This window comes from Medicago truncatula, chromosome 4 (assembly GCF_003473485.1).
Source record: "Medicago truncatula cultivar Jemalong A17 chromosome 4, MtrunA17r5.0-ANR, whole genome shotgun sequence".
NCBI classification, from domain to species: Eukaryota; Viridiplantae; Streptophyta; class Magnoliopsida; order Fabales; family Fabaceae; genus Medicago; species Medicago truncatula.
Window position 1 is genome coordinate 25,757,892 of NC_053045.1, and position 20,840 is coordinate 25,778,731.

Below are 20,840 nucleotides of genomic sequence, written 5' to 3' on the forward strand. Positions count from 1 at the left end.
CAAAATAGAGAACTCAATGGTTACTCAAAACATAAATCCAAAAGACAATAAAATCCTTGACATCCTAATCATAGCACTACTACTAAGACTCCAAAAGCATAAGGATAAAAATGTGAAGGCATCAAGTTGTCCTTAGGTACTCACATCGACTCAAGTGTCCTCAACCTGCACGACGAGGATGTAGGCGATCAAAAATTCACTGGAGGGTAAGATATACGTTCAACGTAAAGAATATTAGAACCCATGCAAAATATTAGGATTCACAAATACACATATTCATTTCCTAGCAATACTATAATTACAAGCATTCTCATTCAATCAATTAAATAGATATAATAATTCTCAAATCATCAACACAAGATATAACATGTATTTCAGATTGTCGCTTAATCACCAAATCGAATATATATCATTCACACTTCATCCTCATCACCAAATATCACATGAACACACAAAGTCATAAACACATCTTCACATAGATTCACATAATCAAATCACGACTCTCACATATACTCATATGTATGTGATGTTCTAGTTCAACTCTATATGCATGTGGTACCAAGCTTTGGATGTCGGAGTTATGTTACCGAGTAATCCTCGTCTTTAAATAATTGGATAATCAGAGGTATATTACCGATTAACCCACCCGTCATCTAATACCCGTCATTAAATAAGACCGACCATGATGCATGGATACAAGTATAGACTCAACAATGCACGACTCCAAATAGTTCATGTTACATGATCACTTCATCATATAGCATAACAACACACCAATACTCAAGGCATTGTCAAATCAATACATCCATACACTAACAATTCATTTCTTCATCAACATTTATTCCCATTAATAATTCAACATCATCATAATATTCACATCAATCATGTTTATCACACCAACATCGTCTTTATCATCAATATAACATCATCATCATTTTCATCCACAATATAACATAAATAAAACAACATCACTTCATTTAGCTAATTTGCGTCTTAGACGATTTTCCACTTACACTTAGTTAATCAATATTTCATTCACATATCATTAACCAATTCGACTATTATTCATCACCTTATCATTATCATATAACAAATTACAAGGTTACATGCCATAATTCATCATTTCACAAAACCGTCTATTTTCACATCTTCACCCAAGTTCGTCTCTTTTCACATATTTCACAAAAACCAAGTTTCATGCTCACATACATCCTCATCAACCCAACATGTTATTTCTATGTATATCATCACAGTAGTTCAAGCATAACAACATCATTTCATTTGAAAAAATTATATTTCATTCTAAGCCATTTTCATGTTTCAAGTTACATTCCATTTCGTCTAAAAATAACATAACCAATTTGTTCATAAGCAAGCTTTGGTTACCTATATCATTCATCAAAAGAACACCTAGAAGCATGTCAAACCATCCCCCAAGCACCCAAATCACAAAACAACATTTTGGTTGTTCTGTCTTGGGCGTCTGGCGCTAGAGAGCGTCCAGTCAAGCGTTGGCTCTCTATAAATGGGCGCCTGGCGCCTCAGTTGCAGCGCTAGCACTATGAAAAGTGTGAAATTTGATGTTTTGGCATCGGATTTTCTTCAAAATCAACCCAAGAGTGTTTGTACCCAAAGTGTTTTAAATCATTTCCCAAGGCTCAAACACATCACTTAATCTCTTTTCACAACTACACAAAATAACATATACTACTTCAATTAACAAAGTTTTCACTTAATTCATCAAAACCTCAACAACAACAACTTAACACAAATAAACATAGCTTTTGAAATAATCAACAACATAATTCCATCACTTTCACATACCGAATATCATAGCAAGAAGATTGAATATAAATTTAACATCAATCATCAACAACTTCATGATTTTCACACAATTAAACTAAAACGCATAAACACCAACTCATCATAATCAAACATAGATTCCCATGCATCAACAACATGTTTTTACATTGTACTTGTAGTTGGTACAATATCAGATCTAGGGTTTAGTACTGTTTTTGTGATGATTTCAGAATGCTCCCGAGAGGGTTATTTATAGCCTTTTGTGGGCTTGTGTTTCCCATGACTTAAGCCCCAAGCAACCAGGGCCTTAAGTCATTTTACAATTCTCTAGATTCTTCTAGAAGCCTGTTGAGGTGGCGCCCCTAGGGGAACGCGTCTAGGCTTCAAAAGCCTTTTCGGAGGGCGTCTAAGAGCCCTTAGGAATAGATTGACGGTCCACACATACTTAAAATAATCATTACAATTGGGGCACAAAATTAACTTAATTCCACAATCAAATTCATGAAAACTTAAGAGCACACATAATCCACAACCACACATTAAGCTATATGGAGAAAATAACCTTCCATTTTACCTCTTAATCCAACTTAATCCAATTAAGCTAGCCTATAAGCTTTAATCTAACTCTTTTCTTTGCCTCTTCTAGCTTTCTCCTTTTTCTCATCTTTCTCCCTTTATAACCCTATTCTCTCTCTCTCTCTCTCTCTTGCCTCTATTTGCAAAACTTACCAAATGATTTCTTAACCCTAAATTGTGAAGACTATCACTCTTATATGTTGGAACAAAATGTGTTTAGCAATATTAATCCTTAAGTTTTGATGATAACAAAGTATTAAAAATTGTCAATTGGATATGCTAATATTTGTTCAAGTGTACAGGACTATAGACAAAAGTTTGACATTTTAAATTGGTCTTGGAAGAACAAATAAAGAGCAAGTACATCAACAAAAAGGGAAGTTTAAAGTGTCTGAAGAAAACTGCTCCTGAAATTTGAAGTGCTCCTGAAGTTTGAAGTGCTCTTGAAGTGATGACGTCATCAGAAGCAAGTTCATCAGAAGCTATGAATCACCAGAAGCTGCGGTTCATCAGGAGATGCAACTTAAAGCTTCAAAAGTTGTTTCAAGGATTCAAACTCGCCTAAAATTGCAGAAGACTGGAAAAGTATAGCAACGACTATTTTGAAAGGCATTGGATGCTTATTCTTCAAAGAGCGTTGACATAGTACGTTTGTACGAAGTGTACAACCACTAACTCCACTACTCTGTTTTTGTCTCTGCTACAAGACAAGGATAACAGCTCTGCCTGCAACAATGTTTATTCACATTGGGAATGCATTTGAAATTGATCCTTCATAGGACAATAACCATATCAGGCAAATGATCATTGGTGATTGATCAAAAGCTTCAAACGACTCTATTTTGAATGTGCTGGCAATTCAACGTCTCTTCCACACCTCTATATAAAGGAGTGAAGACTCAGAGTTTCAGAAAAACAACACTACGCATCAGCTAAGCCAAAACTCTGTTGAAATTGTTCTCCACTTCAAAGTTCACTTAGAATTTCTTAACAAAGCTTATATCTTAGGAATTCTAGAGTCTTTAGAGTCTGTATCTGATTTGTATTGTGAACACCACTGATTGTATATCAAGTGTTCAACCTCAAACAATTTTCTTTGTAATTCTGTTTGAATTCAGAAGTCTCTTGTAGTTGTGCTTGAGCAATAGAAGTCTCTTGATTGTGTTCAGGAGCATAGGAAGTCTCTTGCAGTTGTGCTTGAGCAATTTGAAGACTCTTACTAAGTTTAGTAGTGAGCATTTGTAATCAGATATTACATAGTGAACTCTCCTTGGAAGTGCAAGGGGGACATGACCGACTTCCGGTTTGTGGAAGGAACCTGTATAAATTGCTTGTGTCTTTCTTCTCCCTCTCTCTCTATCTGTTTTATCCGCTGCATCTAGTTCTGAACATCTCTTCAGAAGTAGAACTCTATCTGCTTCTGAATTGCATTTTCAGTTAGGAGAAAAAGAAGAAAAACCTAACACAATTCAACCCCCCCTTCTTGTGTTTTTCTCACCTTCATTATATGGTTATTGCTCTTCTGCCGTATGTTTTTACTCGTTCCTGTCAAAATAGCCTAGCGTGAGTTAACTAACGCAAGTGCATTTTTAATGTGAGTTAACTCTCATAAGTGATTTTTTCAGCGTGGGTTAACTCACGTTGAACATGAATGAGTAAGAACAAATGGGAGAAGACAGAAGAGTAATTCTCCTCTTATATATCCACACCTATTATGTCTGGTTCACTTAACTCCTTTTGGGCTTAGTCATTATTCTTACTCATAAAAATAACACTACATATTTACTTCACTCAAAAACCCCTTTTTACTTACACAATTATATTTTCTTAATTATTCAAAGTTATTACTAACTTATCCTCCACTCTTAAATTACTAAAATACCATTCACTCTCAAATTTCCAAAATACCCTTAACTCTTCAATCTCTAATAAAAACCAACAAATCCAATAATTCAAACACATCAAACAAGAAAATAAATAATAAACAATTAAAATAATAATAATCCTAAAAAACTGGGATGTTACACGATCTTTGTTGGTATAGTTCATGAACTCCAATTGTATCTTGCACTCTTGCTTAATATTGAGAGTAACACCATCTCCTTGAGTTCTTTTTTATTTCCCTTCTCTATCGATCGTTCTTTTCTATGTTCGAGCCGTTTAGTCAAAGAAATAAATCTTTTTTCTTTCCATGCTCTATCGATCGTTCTTTTCCTGTTGTGCTTCTTGTTAACTGTTACTAACATCCGTTACTAATTTCCTTACTATGCATTAAAAATGTCATTATGACTTATGTCAAATCTCAATTAATTCTAGTTATTTCTTCCTAACTTCCATCATTTACAAATGAATTAGGTGACACATTGCTTTGTTGCATGTAATGCAAGTGGAATTTGTGCGAGTTAGGAGTAACAAGTGACACAAGTCTTATTTGCATGAATTACACATGTCTTTATGCATGTAATTCTTGTTATATGCATGCATTTGATTCATATAATTCTTACAACTATGTCACTTCATGCTTCCTACTAAGTTAAATCTAGTAATGTTTCTAACCTCGATGTAAAATATGTCTACCGGATTTTTTCACTTGGTCTTGGAAATTTCGCATATATGTTATACGGATAATAATCCTTAACTATATTATATCCACCAAGTGATTATTCTCCATATGAAAAATATTATTTAACTACACCAATTAGTAAAAAATAAGAGATTAACCTAATATTATATAAGGTATAGTTCAACAACTCCAATTGTATCTTGCGCTCTTGCTTAATATTGAGAGTAACATCATCTCCTTGGGTTCTTTTTTATTTCCCTTCTCTACTGATCGTTCTTTTCTATGTTCGAGCAGTTGAGTCAAGGAAAACAATCCTTTTTCTTTCTGTGTTTTACCGATCGTTCTTTTCCTGTTTTGCTTGTTGTTAACCGTTACTAACATTTGTTACTAATTTCCTTACTATACATTAAAATTGTCATTATAACTTATGTCAAATCTCAATTAATTCTAATTATTCCTCCTAACTTCCATCATTTACAAATGAATTAGATTACACATTGCTTTGTTGCATGTAATGCAACTGTAATTTGCATGAGTTAGAAGCAACAAGTGACACAAGTCTTATTTGCATGATCTACACTTGTCTTTATGCATGTAGTAATTCTTGTTATATGCATGCATTTGATTCATATAATTCTTACAACCATATCACTTCATATTTCCCACTATGTCAATTCTAGTAATGTTTCTAACCTCGATGTAAAATTTATCAACCAAATATTTTCACTTGTTCTTGGAAATTTCGCATATAAGTTATACGGATAATTAACTATTACATTATTATATCCACCAAGGGATTATTCTCCATATGAAAAAAATTATTTAACCACGTCAATTAGTAAAAAATAAGAGATTAACCTAAAATTATATAAAATGGCCAAGAAATATTTGGATTTTTGAAATTAAAATTTTGAATTTTTGAAACGCACTTATGTTCTAAACAACTCAAAATTAAAGTTGTTCAAAAATTCAAGTTTTGAGTCATCTAATAATTTTGTTGCGAAAATTAAAAAGATTGAAGGAAATTTGTGTAAAGTAACAATGGTAAAATGAGAATTTGGGAAAAATGTTTTAAATCTACAACATCATATAAAGACAATTCTGAAGTTCATTAGCAAGTAACTAGTTTTATTGCCTGAAGCTGCTTTTATATTACCCTTAATGTATGTTTGTTTTATTATACTTAGTTATAATTTTTGAGGAGTATACTACAATCAAATAAATATTTAATTTATATTATTCGTATTGTATGTAATTATTCCGATTATAATAAGATTTTATTGATTTTTTAAATTGAATATTTAAATAATATTATATAAAAGACGATCTTATAATTGATTTATTCATTACGCATGTTGCTCTAAATCACGACGATCTCTTTTCCACTTGATTTGGCTTCGGTGTGTTTGAGTTTTGTGGAATGAACGGAATGATAGGCTATTTAGAAACAGAAAAAGCTCTTTACCACATATGTTAGATAAAGTAAAATCATCTTCTTTGTGGTAGTTAAAGGCTAGTAATGTTGTAGTTCACTTTGGTACTCATAATTGGTGGTCGAGCCCGCTTTTATGCATGAGCATCGACTGACAAGTTTGTAATCTTGACAGGACTTTGATCTTTTAGTGATTGTTTTGGCACACCTTGTGCTGTAACAATTACGTTGTCCGTGGTAATATAATTCATTTTTGCTTGTTAAAAAAAATATTATATGAAATATGAAAATATAATTAGAATATTTAACCTATAGGCGGGGATCCGCGAAAGCTAGACTTTTGGAGACCAATTTTAACCTGTATCATTTCAAGATTGTCGAACTGGAAATTTGTCATCTCGTTTGGTGGTCGTTTGATCCTTCTAAAATCTGTCATGTCATCTGTTTCGGTTTATTTTCTTTCTTTCTTCAAGGCCCCCCCAGATATAATTTCTTCCATAGAATCTTTATTTATTATTATTATTATTTTTTTTTTTGGGGGGGGAGGGGGTGAAGATATTAGAAAAATTGCTTGGTTTGACTGGCATTCTGTTTGTTCACCGAAGAGGGAGGGTGGGTTAGGTGTGCGGAGGTTGATGGAGTTTAATGTTGCTTTACTGGGGAAGTGGTGTTGGCGTATGTTAGTGGATAAGGAATGGTTATGGTATTGAGTCTTAATGGCTAGGTACGGGAGGGAGGGCGGTTGAAGGAAGGGAAGAGGGATAGTTCGGTGTGGTGGAGAATGTTGTCTGCTATATGTGGTGGTGTAGGAATGGGGGAGGGGGGCTGGTTTGAGAAGAACATCCGTAGAGTGGTTGGTGGGGGGAGTAGCACTTATTTTCGTCTAGACAACTAGGTGGGGGGCGCACCCTTACATGTGCATTTTCCACGCCTATTTGAACTGGCTGAAAATAAATGGGCGACGGTGAGTCAGATGGCTGGTAGATGATGGGTGGTTGGAGGTGACGCATGGGAGTGGCGGAGGCGTCTTTTGGCGTGGGAAGAGGGAGTGTTCGTCCTTGCTGTGTAATTTGGTTTTGCAGGATCATGTTCATGACAGGTGGCGGTTGGTTTTGGATCCTACTAATGGTTACTTAGTTAAGGGGACTTGTCAGTATCTCACGCGATCCGACACATCTGTGGAGTGCGGTCTCTATGATGCAGTGTGGGTGAAGCAGGCTCCGTTAAAAGTCTCAATATTTGTTTGGCGGCTTTTCCGCAACAGACTTCCTACCAAAGACAATCTTATCCGTAGGAGAGCTCTTCATCACGAAGACATATATTGCATAGGTGGTTGCGGTTTTCTGGAGACGACGAATCATCATTTTTTCAGCTGCAACATCTTTGGCATTGTTTGGCATCGGGTTTACCAGTGGCTCGGTGACTCTTTCATTTCTCCAAATGCTGGTCGTGACCATTTTCATCAATTTGGCCACATGGCGGGGTTACCGAGAGGTACAAATTCTTTCTTCAAAGTTATCTGGCAGGCTTGTGTTTGGACAGTTTGGAAGGAAAGAAACAACAGGATTTTTAAAAACGAAGCTTGGGATTTGTCACAGTTATTAGACACTGTAAAGTTTGTTTCTTTTTCTTGGCTAAAGGTTAATAGACTAACTTCAGCTTTCAGTTATAATGACTGATGGCGGCACCCTTTAGCTTGTATGGGGGTTATGGAGTAGTAGTCTTTTTTTTTTTTTTTTTTTTTCCATCACTTTAGATGTGTTTTATTTGGCAACAGATACTTGATTTGTATTCTTTTGAAGGCTGATTCTCTTTGCACACCTTGTACGAGATGAATAGCTCTTGGTGATTATTTATTCTATTTTGGCTTCTTAAAAAAAAAATTAGAATATTTAAATGAAAGGTATAATTCAAATATGAAAAAACTAGACGAAAAAACATTTTTTAGGGCAGCAAACACACATATCACCTTTATTTATATAGAATATAATAGATATAGATTTCAATTATTTCAAAAAAAAGATATATATTTCAATCTACCGTCTACATCACAAGTACAAAACATTTTCATTACAAATTTTTTCTTAAAATTTCAAAACATTTAAATCGAACATTCAAAATGAACATGTATTTAATCAGATCAGCCATATAAATATTTATAGAGATATTTCAAGAATAAACATATAAAAGTTACACTATAGTGTAAAAAAAACTTTACACCACCTATGTATAGAAATTAATCTCTCTTTGTACACATACAACAAAGCAGGGGTGGCCCTGAGCACGGGCTAAGGGGGCGGCAGTCCAGGGCACCATAATTTTAGGGCACCAAAAAATATATTTTTACTACCTATGTATGTATGTATACTCCTATAAAAAAAATGAAAATGTTAGTTGCTGACAATTACAAGGGCACTACAAAGTCAAAACTAATAAATGACGTTACTAAATTAAATATAAAACAAAATCAGTCAACTACATTTACCAAAAAAATATTAATTACGTCCATAATTTTAGCAACTAAACCGATGAGTCATGAGTGAAAAACAAGTGAATAATCTAATTGATGCATATATGAAGTATTAAGAATAATAAAGAGTCAAATTTTTTCCATTTGCATATTAAAAGTTGCAATATTTTACCTAATTTATGAGTCTCTTTTCTTTCTAATTCTTATTACTAGAACTTTTACCCGTGCTACCGCTCGGGTCATAAACAATGGAGAAACTAATATAACATCAACAATATTTTAGGACATACAACAAGTGTTCACACATTTTCGAATATCTCTTTATACACAACATTTGAAGTGGTGTAATTATAGTCCCCATTGTCATGCGCTAATAATATCTTCAGACCATCTCTTATCTCTTAATGTAACTCATCTCAATTTGTAAACAAAAACATCTCTCCATCTCAATTATGCAATTATTTAATAGTCAAACGAATTTTCACTTTCCAGGAATCAACATTGAATTATGATCCATGTGCGTTCTTTTGATAAACATATTGTCTTTAGTTAATTAAACTTGTCGAGTGAAGCCTAGATTTTGGAACATGGATCCTACCTTAGAGCTAATTGGTTCACACTTAAAAAATTCATACTTGTGTTCTTCTTGCACAATGTCAAATGAAATGTTTAATAGTCTTCTCATTCATTTATCTTAATCTTATCATTTTTTGTAAAAAATTTCTTTACAGGGGCACCACTCTCTTGATTCGTCTAAGACCTCCAAATTTGTAGGGCCGGCCCTGCAACAAAGTACCGTACACGAAAATGCAGATGGACAAACAATGTTCCCATTGTTTTTGGGTGAATTCTAGGGTCTATCTTTTCACTTGTATAAAAAAAAACAATAAAATTATTATTAACAAATATAAGAGATTATTTTTTATGCATTGACAGATTTTTTTACTACACGCATCTAATTAAATTATATCATAATAATAAATTTTATTTTAAGGAACTTATACCATTATGACAAGATTTGATCGAATTTATGTGTAAAAACTAAAAAGAGTTAAATCCATTATATACAAATTAAATCTCAAACATAACAATACTACTATACTAGTATCAATTTTGTTATGGTAAATAAAGGAAAAAAGTTCAAAAAAAATAAATACAATATCAATTTTCTTAATTTAATTAAAGATCATGTTAACCAATGTCAAGCAGTCAAAAAATGAAAAGAAAAAATAAAATCAGCATTGAAAGCAACACTTTTTCAAATTTCAAAAAATAAAATATACAATTTTTGAAAAAATATTTCCTTTTATAATTTCTTAACTAATGTTCCGGATAACTGGTTAACATTTCTTTAAACTATAGTTACACGGATACACCATACTCTCTGTGCATCTAACTAAACGTCTGAACCGTTGTTGACTTGAGTAGTCCGCGGCTTGCAAAGAAAGTTTCTTTAATATTCTTTACTTTTTTGGTCAAGAAAGTTTTGATAATTTAATACTACTACACTGTATCTTGGTTTCCACACTTAAACTTAAAATATGCCTTTTTATTGGAAAAATATAAATATGCATGAAAAATGAAGTTACTTTTTTCTTAAATAAAAGCAAAATAAATATTCTTGAAGCTGGACTTTATATTTTTTCAAATACACACCCAAAAAAAATTAACAAAAAAATATAAAAATTACTAATCGAACATAGTAGATTTAAATAATGACTTAGAGTTTTCATAAAAAGACTATTTAGAAAATAAAGAATTTATTACCCTAAACATAACTCAGTTGATAGATATTATAATATACAATAATTGTATCCACAGTCGTAAATTGACTTTTGGATTTCCACTTGTTCATCACCTATTTGATCATCAGAAATGAGAATTTATTTGGTAGCAAAAAAGAATTTTATTTTATAAAAAATAAAATAAAATCTTTTTTTTGCTACTAAATAAATTCTCATTTCTGATAAATGTGAACGGTAAATATTAATAGCTCTATCTTTTTAACACCTTCTCTAACATATACCTTTTCATTCGACAAAATTCATGTGCACCCGAGACTTTAGATTTCATATGAATATGAATTTCATCAAATAAAAAAATAATTGTTAAAAAGAATGTTTAAAAAGTAAGTGTTACTAACATTTATCGTCCAAAAATATTGAAACTATGAATCAACCTTATGGTAAAATTAATAAATTAAGATGGGGTAACACTATATTACGATGGTCCATACACAGAGAACCACCATCACTTCGCCATAACAACGCCTATAAATCCGTCTCTCTTCCCGCCGATTCACACAACAGTGTTAAGCGTGTTTTTACAATTCTCAACCATTTTCGTCTCATCCCATCCCATCCCAAAAACCGTTCCTCATTCGCAAACCCTAAATCCCACTTTCTCTCTCTTTTTCTTCGTTCGCTTCGTCAATGGAACTTCGTTCTCGTCGACAACGCGCTTCCGATGAAATCGATTCCGGTAACGAATAATCTCTCTTACCTTTACTCTCTCATTTCTCATTTTTTTTTTATTTTTTTTATTTTTTTATTTATTTTTTTCATTTTTTTTCTGTTGTTTTGATGTTAAATTTGTATTAGTTTAATGTAAAGAAGCTGTAAAGAATTATGAAGCGTTTGTGATTTTAGTTATTTTACTTTTCATTTTTTTAGTCAATGTTTTGATCGAAATCTGAATTGTGATGGTAAGGGTGGATACTTGATTGTTTTGATTTAGGGTTGTTGAAGATTCAATTTATTATGTATGATTTTCTGTAGCACACTTCTGATCGAAGTCGTGTCCTGTGTCTGTGTCAGTATAGTATCCTCCGACAACCTATACATTCAATTATATCATTTTCATTAATTATTAACGGCTAAAAAATTCAATTACATTCAATTGTATTATTTTCACCGATAATTGCCGGTGTCGACATGTTGGTGTGTCCTGTGTCTGTGTAATCGGTGCTTCATAGGTTCGATTTGGGTTTTTTTTTTTTTTTTTTTATTTCAAATGTAGCATTGACACTTCTGATCAAAGTTGTGTCCAGTGTCTATATCAGTATGCAATTACATTAAATTATTTAATTTTCAGTGATAATTGCCGGTGTCGACGTGTCAGTGTCTGGTGTCCATGTCTGTGTAGTCGGTGCTTCATAGGTTCTATTTGTTTTCTTTTTTTGTGTAGTGTGACGTTGAGTTGAGAATTTTTATTTCATATGCAGCGCGGTTTACTGTGTTACTGATTGCTGATTACTTTGTTATTTGTTTCAATGTTTTATGGATGAATTAGTGACTGATAAGGGGAAGCAGCCGATGGAGGATATTGATGAAAAGTTTGACTTTAATACAGATGAAGATGATCATGTCGCGTCTGTGAAATGCGATTCTGATTATGAAGGTATATTTGCTGCCTTTATTCATGTGTTTGAAGTCTTGTGATGATTTATCTATTTAAGATGTTATATTGCGAGTGTTATCTAGTTTATCACAAAGGACATGATACTGATGTTTCTGAAATGTTTGTTGTCTTAAACTTGAGGAAATGTTTGTGATGTGGGAGTTTGTTTATGATTCTAGTTAATTTGTGATTGGACTTTGAATGAGGAGTAAAATTTACTTGGATAACATTTTCTTTTCTGTTAAGATGAAAAATTGGAACCCTTTTATACTGCAAATTTAGTGATAAATTTCATTCTGGTGACATAGCTGAAAGCTTCTCTTTGAAAAACTTTAATGCAGCTGAAGAGATTGGTGGACAGCTCCCCTTTGACTTGAATCGAGATCCGACTATAATCATTAGTGATTCTGATGGAGAAGATAATACTTCTGATTCATCTGACTTTAGCGGGCCTTCATCTAAACGGAGAAAGACACGGTCCAGAAAGAGAGGTAGTAAATCCAAGATAGAATCTGCAGACCTGAGTGGTGTAGAGAGTGCGCTGGAGTTCGACCTGAGTGGTGTAGAGAGAGCGCTGGAGTTCGATCAAAGTTGTGTAGAGAGAGCGCTGGAGTTCGACCTGAGTGGTGTAGAGAGAGCGCTGCTGGAGTTTGATGATGAGTTATTTCCAATGGTTTCTGCTGAAGAGGCTCCATTTGATTTACCTTTACCTAAGCTGCCAAGGAAGAAAAAAGCAAAGAAGACAAAAAAGGGAGATCCTAAACCAGTGTTGTTATGGCATGCTTGGAAACAGGAACATGAGAAGTGGATCGATCAGAATTTGCTGGAAGATGTTACCCTCGATCAGAGTGAAGTGATGAATGAGACGGCCGAGGCATCGTCAGATCTGATTGTTCCGTTGCTGAGGTACCAAAGGGAATGGTTAGCATGGGCTTTGAAGCAGGAGGAATCTGTAACCAGAGGAGGAATCCTTGCTGATGAAATGGGTATGGGGAAAACTATTCAAGCAATTGCCCTTGTCCTTTCTAAACGGGAATTGCAACAAATGTGCTGTGAACCATTTGAACACTCAGATTCACCCGGGTCATCTAAAGTCCTTCCTGTGATCAAAGGAACTCTTGTCATCTGTCCCGTGGTTGCCGTCACTCAATGGGTTAGTGAGATTGCTCGATTTACTTTGAAAGGAAGCACGAAGGTTCTGGTTTATCATGGGCCAAAGAGATGGAAGAGTGCTGACAAGTTCTCGGAATATGATTTTGTAATAACAACATATTCTACTGTGGAATCGGAGTACAGAAAGCATGTGATGCCTCCTAAGGAAAAGTGCCAATATTGTGGAAGATTATTTCACCCGCCTAGTTTAGTTTTTCACCAGAAGTACTATTGTGGGCCTGATGCTATTAGAACAACAAAACAAGCAAAGCAAACCAAGAAAAAGAAAAGAGGTCAGAGTTCAAAGTTGGATGGAGAGTTGGAACAGGGCTCTATCAAAAAGAAGGAAGAGGATCTAGAAGGCAATGACAAGTCATTTCTCCATGCTGTGAAGTGGCAAAGGATCATATTGGATGAGGTCAGTTGTGATAATATAGCATTATGGTTAAGACTTAAGATCTAATCAAATTATACCACTGTCTTTCTGAAAAGTATTATTTTTTTGAATTCAAAGAGTCATTATGTATCTATTTGTTGTTTCTATTCTCTTTCCCTGTTTCTAAACTAACGTAAGTTGATTTTTTCCCCTTGTTTAACTACTGTTATAGAAAAATAAAGAAAACAATGGATTATGACTCAAGCTTAATGTTTTCACTTCGTAACTATATTTGTATATCTTATTGTGTTTTGTATTATTACAAATATTATATTGGGTTTGTCTAACATGTGCAACATTGCACATGTTAAAACAACTAATAGTAGTAACTTTTTCTTGAAAAACAACAATTATTTATTCAAAAAATTTATATTTAATATTAAATGTACAAGTTCCAATACAAAGTTTCTATTTTAAACTTCTTATCATGTGCAAATTTGCACATGATAGAAAAACCCATATTTATATTAGGACATCATCATATTATGTTATTTAACCTGTTGAAACTTCATTGAATTAGCTTATTTTTTCCATTAATTTGAAAACAGGCACATTTTATAAAATCTAGGCATTCTAACACTGCAAAAGCAGTTCTTGCCTTAGAGTCTTTCTACAAATGGGCATTAAGTGGTACACCCCTTCAGAATCGTGTTGGAGAGCTATACTCTTTGGTAAATTACCAGTCTTTTTGGCAGTAATATATTCATTGTTTTTTATATGATTTGTCAAATAAAACACTTCCTAAAAGCTGTTAGGTGAAGGATAAGGAATGTTTTATATAGCTTATAGCTTATCCAACATAATTCAAATACAATGACATGTTTATGCAGGTACGATTTCTACAGATAGTTCCCTATTCCTATAACCTGTGCAAGGACTGTGATTGCAGGACACTTGATCATAGGTATGGTTTACATTCCGTATATTCAATGCCCTTTTTGGAATTTAATTTAGCAGGCAGTGATTTTAATCAAGGACTTAATATATATTACTAAGTGTTTGATTATTATTTTTTATACTTGTTACGAAACTGAGTTGTTAGCTTATTTTTCTTATGTTATCTCATCATATAAAATACTACTACAATCTTGAAGGACTTGATGTATCTAATGCCGTCTGGGCGCTGCTCATGTGGAACCGAGACATATGATATGCCTTCATTTTTGGAGGATATTCATATCTAAATCTTTATACTTAATATTGTTACAACTTTGCAAACATTTGATCCGTCTTCCGAAGCGTTTTCTCTGTTTGAATGATTTAATTAGAAGTTCTGTTTTTACACTATTGCATTGTTCACTTTTTTTTTATCATTATTTCATTGTTTACTGATTATATTCGCTATACCTGTGCTCTTTTGCAGCTCCTCTAAAGTATGTTCAAACTGCTCCCACAGTTCTGTTAGGCATTTTTGTTGGTGGAACAAGGTAAGTTCTGCAGTTTTTGGTCTTTTTTGGTTGGGTTCTCCATATTAGAGAGAATGAGAGAAGAGTTGTTCCTTGTAATTTTATACACAAGATGTTTTAGCTGACGTTTTTTTAACCATTTGTTTAATCTTGATTAGAATATTGCCACACCAATTCAATCATCCGGCTATGGTGATGATGGGAAAAGAGCTATGATTTTGCTCAAAAACAAACTTTTAAAGAGCATAGTCTTAAGGCGAACTAAAATAGGCAGGGCTGCTGATCTTGCACTTCCGCCTAGGATCGTGAGTTCTTGTTCCCCGATGACTAAGTATGGATTTCTTCATATGAAGAGACTACAAATTTATTTCTACAACATTTCTTCTTGCAGGTTTCATTGAGGAGGGATAGCCTGGATATAAAAGAGCAAGACTATTATGAATCACTATACAATGAAAGTCAGGCACAATTTAATACGTATGTCAAATTCCTTATCTTACTGCCTAAAATGTGGTAAAATGTAGTTCTGTATTTGAAGAAATTGAAATGTGTTTGACATGAATGACATTATATTTATTTGGTGGGGTTGGATTTGTGGATCAAATCACTAAACTGTTAGTGAGGGGAATATGAGGGTAGCAAGGCGAGGGAGGAAATCATTTTATTGTTGATTGTTGGTTAGGAGAGTATTCTCTCTGGTAGTAGCATTCCTCTGGTTTATTTCCTTTCATTGTAGAGCCTTTGTGCTCAATTTACAGGATAACTCGCATACTTCCTCTTTGAATTGACGGGTCTATCAAACTGCTTCTAGATTTCCTTCACGCATAATTATTTTTTGTTATTTTTTATCATTTTTTTGGTTGGTATAAGGAAAATAATTATTGTTAACCCACCATTTTACCTTTACAAAAATGAAGATGGAAAATTGGAAGGAAAATAAATGATGGTAATGTTTTGTTGATTATATACACTAGCAGAAACCTGTTTGTCACAGTTATCTTTTACGGTGAAAAATAAATTACAGCAAGAAGGAAAGGAGCCTCAGTAAAAGTTATTATAGAGGTTATTTTTTATTTTATATTGGGCTTGAGAAGTCAAGCGTTAACTGGACAATATTTGTGCACCCCAAAACCTGCTATTAATATTGTAGATAGTAATAGTTTAGTGTCTCTTTTTCTATTTAACCATGCTCAAATTAAATAGCTGTATACAAATGTTTAACTTATGAAATGCCGACAAGACAAAGCCTTGCATGATTTTTTTTATTTAAGCCATGGTTTTATGAATTTGCTTTCTCTTTTGCAGGTATGTCGAGGAAAATACTCTGACAAATAATTATGCTCATATTTTTGACCTCCTCACACGACTACGTCAGGTGAATGATAAGGGAACATAAGAAATCAGAATTTATTTTATGGAACATAAGAAATAAGAAATAATTATGGACACTCGAAATATTGGCCATGCATCGCTATTGTATTTTGAAGTTCTTGAATTTCTAATCATTTTATTGTGTTTCTAACTCTTTTTAGTTTTTCCTTGCTGGTGAATTCATTTAGAATCTAACATTGGTGTGGAAATTAGGTTTGGACTAAAATATACAGCCTGAACTTCAGCTTACACAGAAAACAAAGTCATCTCAATCAGCTATTAATTTACAAAAAAAGAAACTTTTTTCAAATTAGAATCTGGTAGCAAGAACAATAATCATAAATCGGAAAGGCACCGTAGGATAGCAATTCAATAGTTTTATTTTAAAACCAAGTGTCTGTCTGAAATATGGTCAAATGCTTTATGCTGTTTTTCAATCCTTATTTTGCATTTGGGAACTAGGAAGTAAGTTTCCTTATTTTCTAGTAAAATATGTATGTTTGTACTCTTTTGCCTCTGGAAGGTGTATGTGATTTTCTGCCCTCCGTCTTACACATCTCTGGCTTAAATATACAGGCTGTGGATCATCCATATCTTGTAGTGTATTCTCCAACTGCAGCAGCACGGCAAGGTGGGAACTTGGCTAGTAATGGTGATGTTGAACAAGAATGTGGCATTTGTCATGATACTGTTGAAGATCCAGTTGTTAGTACATATTTTCTTTTTCTAATTAAACTTACTTCGTGCTTCTATATAATATAAGCTCCTCCTGCTAATTTTAATGTACTACTGATTTTTCTCTTCAATTCTTTTACTATATTGATTCAGGTTACTTCTTGTGAGCATACTTTTTGCAAGGGATGCTTGATAGATTTCTCTGCTTCCTTAGGACAAATATCATGCCCCTCATGCTCTAAATTACTCACTGTTGATTTGACTTCCAACAAGGATGCAGTGGTTGATAAAACAACAACAATTAAGGGTTTCAGATCTTCAAGCATTTTAAACAGGATTCAGATTGAGAATTTTCAGACAAGTACTAAAATAGAGGCATTGGTATGTATAAATTTGTTGTTGGATGATATTATATATGATGTTAAGCGTCTTTATTCCTGGCAAGTATGAACAGTTCTACTAGCTTTGAGTTGTTTTTTTCCTTTTACCTGCAAGATGTAATTGATAAATGGATTAATGCTTGCTAGAATACATTTTGATTATCTGCAAGTGGGATATTGATGCAAAAGTTGAATGTTGCTGCCATGTGACCAAGAAGTAAGAGGTCTTGGGGGGGGGGGACTTGCATTTTGACAAGCATAACTTTTTTTTTAACATGGCAACACGATAATGCTTTTATCAGTGGTGGAAATTCTCCGTCAAGTGCATATAGTTTACTATGTAATTTATACTCTTCTTCTATCTGAATGAGTTCAAATTGTCGCAGAGAGAAGAAATTAGATTTATGGTTGAAAGGGATGGTTCTGCAAAGGCGATTGTTTTTAGCCAGTTCACATCATTCTTGGATCTCATCAACTACTCCCTGCAGAAGGTAAATTTACTTGTCACTTTCTGTTTTATTAATAAATGAAAAATAGGGATGATGACATGGTGAGCTAATTGCAGTCAGGTGTATCTTGCGTTCAATTGGTTGGAAGTATGACATTGACTGCTCGGGATAATGCCATTAAGAAATTTACTGATGATCCAGACTGCAAAATTTTTCTCATGAGCTTGAAAGCCGGAGGCGTTGCTCTGAATTTGACTGTAGCATCTCATGTGAGTAATCTCCTTTTGCATGTTTATGTCAATCTTTTGGTTTTTTATGGTGTTTAATTTTAAGTTGAGTTGTGAAATATCCGGAAGTATGTTCTACTAGTCGCATTTGGTTGTAGAAGTTAAGCAATCCATTTTCTGAGCTCATCATACATTCTACAATTCTATATAGGATGGGAGTTTAATTATTGGAGTTTTTTCCGATTGTTAAATTTCGGCTCTGCTTGGTAAAAGATAGCAAATAGTTGATAAGTGCATGGCGGAAAAACTAGCTGATGGAATTTCTAGTGTTTAAGTTATAAGCTTTAAGCTCAAAAACATGTCTTAGCAGATAGACCCATTGTCTTTCAATTGACTTTCAATTTTAAGTTATTGCGTTTCTATTTCTGTTTTACATACTTGATTCTCCTGCTATCCTGCTTTATATATTCATCCAATGTTTGACCCAAACGGACTACTTGTTGAATACTTATTGAATGTTTGATGGGTTTGAATATGTTACTTATTCCGCGAACTGTTTTCACCATTGAGTGAGACATGTAGGCATTAAATGGACTACTTAAATTTTCTTTTTTTATTTCTGTTGTTGCCGCTATTTAAACCTTTGATGTAGATTGTGACTGTAATCAAACATTTTTTTAATCTTATTTTGCCATTCTTAAGTTGGGTTTCTCTCACATGGTTAACACGTGCCTCCGTTCATTGCACAATTTCAGGTTTTCCTCATGGATCCTTGGTGGAACCCTGCAGTGGAGCGTCAGGCTCAAGACAGAATTCACCGGATAGGGCAGTACAAACCAATCAGGTACTGCTTCTTGTACTCTATTACTCTAACACTAAATTTTTAAAATAGAGTAGGAAATGCAAAAGTTAATAGAAAAACATGTAGGCTGGTCTTTTATTATGAAATTCCAACATTATTTTCCTGTACAGAATTGTGAGATTTGTCATTGAAAACACAATCGAGGAGAGGATTTTGAAACTTCAAGAGAAGAAGGAACTGGTATTTGAAGGGTAAGTTTGAAGCTATAATTAAATTGAAGGTGATCTGCATATTTTTCCATAATAAATAATGACATTTCCTTTGTTGTTCCTCCTTTAATAGGACTGTAGGCGGTTCTTCAGAAGCCCTAGGGAAGTTGACGGTGGCCGACTTGAAATTTCTCTTTGTTACTTAAGCTGGCCTGATAGCTTAACTGGAAAATTTGTTGATGCTTGATATACATTTTTTGGTGACTATTTTTTGATGAAATTTATCATGCAACTGCCATGTAGCTTACCAGTATCTATGAGCAGTAAACGCATTAGCATTAGCGTGAAACATGAATTATGCGGGTGTTGTGACTTTTTTTGTTAACTAAAATGAAATAATGGGTATAAATTTGGTTGAACCAAATACTTAATTTTAATTTTTTTTTTAGGTTATGTTTCATGTTTGGATTGACCTAAAAGGATAGAGCGAAGTGATTTATGTTTTAAATCCACATATAGTTCTGACACTTATTATGTTGAATTGAATAATGACTTGATAAGACATTGGATGATGAAACAATATGCATATGATTTAAGATTAAATTTACATATCCATTTAGGCTTGGTCTAGTGGTTGACTTGGGATCTTGGAGTGTGTCACTCACAATGTCTCGGGTTCGATAACATCTGGTGTCAATTTTGGTGGGCAAGTTCATACAGAGCTTTCCATATTGACGTTAAACATCCAAAAAAATCGGATCCGTTTACTTTGTGGAAAATATTTTTTTATTTTTCGTACTTGTTTTTAAAATTTCAAGTTTTGGAAAAATTATATTCATCTTCTTTATAACTTGTTTTTAGATAATGATTTTGTCATTAATCTTCTTTTCATGTCATTTTTGTTCATTTGTCAACCAAATAATGTGAACCATAAATTGTATGGCAAGGCTCAATGTTTCATTGTCCAAAGCACAAGACAATCCTAACCAATTTAAGATAGAATGTCATAGACAACTAAACCTTTCACATGTAAATAAAAGATGATGATTAAGGCTTTCCCTAGCACCACAACGGCCAAACCATTGAGAGCCATTAATTGACACAATCTTGTGCCTTACCAAATTGTCCTAGCTTGGAAGACGATTTTTCAGTAACGATTTTTTTTTTTAATGGCAAAATATATTATATATATAGATAGATTAACATAAGCTATAAGGGGATTAAATTCTAAGTATTATACCAAAAAGAAAAAATAAAAACACCAAAAACTTCCAATGAAAAACCACCGGCCAGCACCCTCAAATATGCTGAAACCCCTAACAACAACTCCTCCATGAACCATCACTACCAACAGAGTTCAATTTAGCACCCGATAACTATTTTTGCTTCAAACATTCAGCTTCGACCACCACTCAACATCTGGTCTGTCGGAGGAGACATCACAAAAGCCTAAAAGGACATAGGCAAAAAACTAGCTCCTGATCTCGAAT

General features: G+C 33.6%; 1 protein-coding gene across 2 annotated transcripts; it reads left to right on the forward strand.

The window, feature by feature from the left end:
- The first annotated feature begins 11,091 nt into the window (after positions 1–11,091).
- Positions 11,092–19,803, forward strand: LOC11443944 (DNA repair protein RAD16). 2 transcript variants are annotated; one of them, XM_003605907.2, is made up of 16 exons: positions 11,094–11,325; positions 12,136–12,243; positions 12,585–13,813; positions 14,380–14,502; positions 14,662–14,735; positions 15,195–15,258; positions 15,396–15,542; positions 15,629–15,714; positions 16,543–16,612; positions 17,185–17,313; positions 17,437–17,664; positions 18,050–18,154; positions 18,229–18,381; positions 19,095–19,183; positions 19,312–19,392; positions 19,484–19,803. In XM_003605907.2, exons 1-16 carry the CDS (start codon positions 11,277–11,279, stop codon positions 19,554–19,556), a joined length of 2,808 nt encoding a protein of 935 aa, XP_003605955.1. In that variant the 5' UTR covers positions 11,094–11,276; the 3' UTR covers positions 19,557–19,803. The 2 variants fall into 2 exon arrangements, 1 of the variants encoding a protein (XP_003605955.1); XR_003011442.2 differs by lacking the exons at positions 18,229–18,381; positions 19,095–19,183; positions 19,312–19,392; positions 19,484–19,803 and adding an exon at positions 17,811–17,880 and having other exon boundaries at positions 11,092–11,325; positions 18,050–18,153.
- The last annotated feature ends 1,037 nt before the right edge of the window (positions 19,804–20,840 follow it).